Source organism: Triturus cristatus, chromosome 1_1, assembly GCF_964204655.1.
Source record: "Triturus cristatus chromosome 1_1, aTriCri1.1, whole genome shotgun sequence".
Lineage (NCBI taxonomy): Eukaryota > Metazoa > Chordata > Amphibia > Caudata > Salamandridae > Triturus > Triturus cristatus.
Genome location: NC_140579.1, coordinates 1,065,699,074 through 1,065,705,073, shown reverse-complemented (window position 1 = coordinate 1,065,705,073; position 6,000 = coordinate 1,065,699,074). Strand labels below are relative to the sequence as shown.

The following is a 6,000-nucleotide window of genomic DNA, read 5'->3' as shown; positions in this document are numbered from 1 at the left end:
AAGCAGGTAATTACGGGTTTGTTTATATAACCCGTGCCACCAGTAATGCTGCTGCAAGATAGAAACAGTCGCAGACACTCCAGCATGCGCCGAGGCCATTCCTTCGTGTGCGGCTGTTATCAGTGCTGGCCTGCGGTCCGCATTGGGAATCAACCTTTCACCAACATCGTTAATTCTCACGTTGGACCAGAATCCCTCTCTGCTCATTTCACAGCAACTCTACATGCTTACCACTCTCTCAGAGCAACTAGGTCTGTGGCACACAATCCATTAGGACATACCCTCACCCTTTCTAATTCCCTGACCCCCACGTACATTACGGTGGACTCGCCTACTATGCCCTGGTCTCTCCACATAGCCACTCCAGTCTCACGTCCTTACCCTGTTCCCCCTAACCAGGACAACGCAAATCACAGGACCTTTGATCCTCCGCTTAACCAGGCACTCCTCCTCCCACCTTCTAATTCACCTCACATCCCAACAGCGCCCCTGCAGCTTTTTATCCGCTCCTTCCCTAGCCCACCCCCCCTCCAGCATAGCTCCCTTCTCCAAGTTTCAGAATTCCGATCACAATCAGTCTTTGAATCTAGACCGGATGAGATTGCATTTAACCTTCACCAGCTCAAGGCTGATGTTCTAAGCCTCCTACGCCTCACCGCTGAGCTATCTGAGAATCAGAAATTTAGTAGACCCCCGAAGTCTGAGTACCTCAACTACACGCTTACCTCTGATCCTTGCCCTTGGCGCATCTCTCACCCATTGTGACCCCCTAACTTTTGGCCCTCACAAACCACAGATGGGAAACCTCTACCCTCCCAAATGACCCCTCCCTGCCTCACAGAGTCAAAGACCCACTTCAAGAGAAGGATATCATATCCCTTCTTCTCTCTTATGGTACACCTTATGCTGTTAACACAGAGACTCTCTCTTATGACCCATCTCATACTGCTAACACATCAAATCTCTGCCTAATTGAAGCAATCCACTCTGACCCGTTTAGAGAGCCCTCAGTTAATGTAAGATCCTTAAATAAGAACAACCTTACTCTTGTCCCCACCACCACTCCTCACCCAGCTGATCCTAAATCACAGCTCAAAGGCATGCTTCCCAATTGCAGATCTGCAGTACAACACGCTGCTGACATTGCTGCCGTCATCCTGGCTCAAACTCCAGACATTAGAGTGTTGTCTGAAACCTCCTCTGCACCCATTATTGACATACTAGTGCCCCCTAACTTTGACATCATCATGCTTGACAGATCCAGGGGACAAGGAAGAGGCATCGCTTGTTTACATCGTAAAAATCTATCAGTTAGACAACTGCATTCTGACCCCATGCCGTCATGTGAATAACTGTGCTTCTAAGTATTATGCAACAACAGGCAAGCTTATAAATTCCACGCGCTCTACCACCCTCAACGATACAATCTCCCCTTCCTAGAGCAAGTCATTGAAATCATCGCATCGAACGTGGCCAGCCATGGTACCCAAATCTTGCTTGGAGAATTTAACTTCCATTGGAATGATAAGAATGACTCGTCAGTCAACAGCCTCAAATCTTTACTATCTGACCTCAACCTCAACCTCACTCAAATCTGTGATAACCCTACCCACATCAAGGGAGCGACCTTAGATCTGGTCATTGGTAAGATAGATTCTATCTAACTTGAAGCTATCGCCCCATGTGACTGGACAGACCACCACTGCATCTCATTCCTCATGTCAGAATCGGTGAGACTTAATAAATCACAGATAAAGATACCTAGACAGGAATAGAAGTCTTAGAAACATTAACCTATATAATCTGACTTCACGCATTGACAACAGACTGCCCCCAACCCGGGATATGTCTGATGTTAGAGACCTCACAAATCATTACAATAGGTCTATGGCTAACATCCTAGACTCAATGGCACCCTCACGGCTAAAGAGAATGCCTTCCAGGATCTCCAAGCCCTGGTATAATGGTAGCTTAAATACTGAAAGAAGAAATCTTAGACTGGCGGAACGTTTATGGAGATCCTCTCCCTCCCTTGACCACCTCACTCAGCTGAGATCACTGAGAAATCAGTACAACTAAAGCATCAGATGCTCTAAAGCCAGTTATTTCAGAAAGCAACTGGAGCAAGCAAAGAACCGGCCAAAGAAATTGTTTGAACTCATCAAGCTTCAATCTAACAGCCAACCCAATCCTCATCCAATGGGTCAAACAGTGAGGAATTTGCAGCCTTCTTCCAGGAAAAGACAACAAGGATTGAACTGGAATGAAGGGTAGCTTTTGAGAACCTTCCTGTTCCATATCCTACCTTTGGATTGGTGATGCCCCCACCATTCAGGTTGTCCCCCCAAAAACAATGCTGTTTGGAGCATTTTCCAAACCTTGGGTGAAAGCACCATTCGCAAAACTCTGGCCTCTCTGAATCCATCCAACCACTTCAGCGATCCCTTGCCATCAAACCTCTTCAAGGAAATCAGATCGTCCTTACTCCCTCTTTGGATGAGGATAATTAATGTCTCTTTGCTTTAAGGTACAATTCCAGGCTGCCTTAAAACAGGGCAGGTCACCCCCATCCATAAAAAACTGACTGCAAACCACACTAACCCTTGCAATTTCCGCCCAATTTCCAACATTCATGCTCTGGCTAAGCTCTTAGAGAAATGCGTGCACACCCAGCTATGTAGCCACATTGAACAATTCTGCTTGCTGGACCAATTCCAATCAGGCTTCCATCTGGAGCATAGCACGGAATCCGCTCTTACTCACATTATGGACGATGCTCTACGAATGCTAGACTCAAATGATTCTTGCCTCCTGATCCTCCTTGACCTATCGTCAGCTTTTGATACAGTCAAACATGATACCTTTAAGCTACTGGAGCACAGGATGGGGCTATGAGGGACTGTGCTAAATTGCTTCTCCTCATTCCTTCACAACAGAACACAAAGACTTCAGGCAAATCAGGCTCTGTCAAATTCTGCTCCCCTCACTCTGGGGGTCCCACAGGAGTCCACGCTCTCACCCACCCTTTTCAACTTGTTCATGGAGCCTCTAAATGAACTCCTGAAATTGTCCAACATTCATTACCACATGTATGCTGATGACATCCAATTGTACCTGAAAGTCTCCTCCCTGGGGGACATAAGGTCCCTCAACTGAACTCTTCAGAAAACACAAAGTTGGTTGAGTCTCAATCACTTGAAACTAAATGCCCTCAAAACAGAAATAGCCAATCATTTTCCAGACATCGAAGAACCGATGCATCAACTCACAGCTCTCAACTGCACTGCAAACATCATCGATTCTGCAAGCTCTCTGGGAATAATGCTCAACAAACATATGAACATGCAAAAGCACATTAGTGCTCTCACCAAAGGTGCGAACCTCAAACTGAGAGTCTTGAGGAAAATAAAACCGTTCCTACCCCATAACGACTTAAAAAATGGGGTGCAAGCCCTATTGATTTCTAAATTGGACTATGGTAGTGCTACCCTCTGCGGCCTTCCTAGAGCAAAGAGGGCGCCACTTAGGACCTCTCTCAACTCCTCTGCGAGGCTCATTACAGGCTCTCATCACATCATGCCCGAGTTGAAATCTCTGAAATGGCTTTTATATGAAGCAAGGATTACAATCGAGCATTTTCATGTATTGCACCAAGAATTTGGAATGCCTTGCCACCTCAAATAAGACTTAACTTCACCGCTTCCTTCAACAGGCATTTACAATGCAACGGTCTCAGTCTTGTCAAAGTTATAGTTATTGGTATTGCTCATGACATTGCTTTTATTTGTGCCTTAAAAAGATTGAAAGAAACGGCATTGCTATTTGCAATGTTAGTAGCTTAATCTGTCTGAAATGTGAGACCTATTGCATTTGCACACAGACACAGAGGCAAACATACAAAGCCAGTCATACAGAGCCACCTACACAGAGCTATTTGCATAGAGCAACACACACAAATAGAGTCACCCATATTGAGCCACCTGCACATACAAAGATTTACCCACACAGAGTCAGAGGCAGTCATGCATAGAGGCACCTACACAAAAAGTCACCCACATAGAGGCATATAAAGACAAACACATACACATACACAGCCTCCTGGACACACATTGAGACACCCACACTCACACAGAGGCACACACACAAAGCCACACTCACAAAGACACACATACACAGAGCCACATACACAAACAGCCACACACAGAGAGCTACACAGATATACAGAATCACACAGACACACATAGATCTAGCCACATACACATTGATCTTGTGAGCTAATGAAGTGGGATGCACTTTACCTCTTGTGGTAAGCTTTATTTTAGCGAGTAGTATTTATTGATAGTAGTAGTTAGTGAGAAGAGAGTAGTATAGTGTGGTTAGTATAGTAGTTTGTAAATTATCGAGTATTGTAGTTGAGTTAATTAGGTTGTGATAGAGAGGTATTACAAAAGAGAAAGTGGTAAAGTGTTATTTATAGAGTGCTATGAGCGTTGGGATTTGTAATGAATAAGTAGTGGTGTAGTAGAGTGTTAGTAGTATTAATATTTTTAGTATAGCAAGTATTAGAGTGAGTATTAGAGAGTGCGTTAAACATTAGTTTTATTAGTAGTGTAGCAGATAGTGTTTTTATAGTCATGTAGTAGAAGTAGTATTGTTATTTGAGTTAGTATATTAGTATTAGATATTGTGTACTAGCACATGACTAATAGTTGTTAAGAGTGAACGAATGAGTATTAAAGAGTGAGTTGTAGACTTTAAATGGTAAACGTATTAGTGTTAGTAGCAGAGTACATTAAGTAGTACTCTTTCGAAAGTATAGTGATACACATTTGTAAATCTGTATTCATATTTGCAGTATATTGTTATGGATATGTGCATATATATGTGCATATTTAATAGCTTACCAGAATGCTACATATAGATGCATGCAAGGACATAAAAATATATATTTATTTCATGTAAAAAACCCAGTAAGCAAAATTGTGTAACTTTTTTTATTAACTGTAATCTTTAAATATGTTCTTTATATTTTAATATGATTTTGTACTTTGATGATGCTTGCATAATGTATACTTTAAGATTCGTCAAGAATTTCGATTATGCATTCATTTTGAAAGATGACATTTAATGTCTTTGGTAGGTATGGCATGAGAGCCTCTGCAAAGTCATCAATGTCATCAATGTCTGCTGGTATATTTAGGTAGTCCATTAGAAGTGTATTGGTTATTTGCACTGATTTCAAATGTTCGTTGTCTTCAAATTGTATTGTTATAGTACTTTTCTCCTGAGTTGTATTCTCTAGTCCATATATTGTAATTGTAAGTTCTTCTTGGGGTGGTTCTATTATCTGGGAAGGCAAAAAATGCGTTAATCAAGGCATTTATAGTGTATGTACATTTAGTAATTGGCATCTTTTAATGCGTTTTTGTGATAAATAGAAAAGTGATTGTTATAGATATGGACTGAAATAGAAAAATTTATTAAAGGTAATTGCAGATAGTACAGAGAGGTAGATAAATGTATGTGTCGGGTTAGATAATGATAAAGACCGAAAGTGAGTAATATAGTGAAAGTTTCTATTTTTTTTTTGTATGGAGGGGGTGGTGTGTAGTAGAATTAGTATGTATGTATGTATGTATGTATGTATGGCGTACTTGTATAGCGCAAACTGTCACCCGAAGGGTATCCTGGCGCTTCAGACAATTATACCAACACCACACAAACAGTCAAGAAGAGTTAGCCAAACCTAGGAAAGAGAAATGTTTTTAATTCCTTCCTAAAGGAAAGGAAGTCCCTGGAGCTTCTCAGCGACAGGGGAAGAGTATTCCAGTGTTTAGCTGCCACAAATCCAAAAGTCCGCCCGCCCATCCGAGCCCTTATTACCTTTGGAATTGCCACAAGATGTGCTGACAAAGACCGAAGGGAGCGAGTGGGAACATACCACTGGAACAATTCCTGCAGCGGAACAGGTCCTTGCCCATGAAGTCCTTTAAACACTAA

At 42.2% G+C, this 6,000-nt stretch overlaps 1 protein-coding gene across 1 annotated transcript in view; it reads right to left on the bottom strand.

The window, feature by feature from the left end:
- Positions 1-4,984: 4,984 nt before the first annotated feature.
- The window catches only part of LOC146871533 (uncharacterized), an 80,203-nt gene continuing 79,187 nt past the window's right edge, over positions 4,985-6,000 (bottom strand). The window contains exon 6 of the mRNA XM_085651159.1: positions 4,985-5,347. Coding sequence (XP_085507285.1) covers positions 5,075-5,347 — 273 coding nt within the window. The 3' untranslated portion in view covers positions 4,985-5,074. The remainder of the gene's footprint in view (positions 5,348-6,000) is intronic.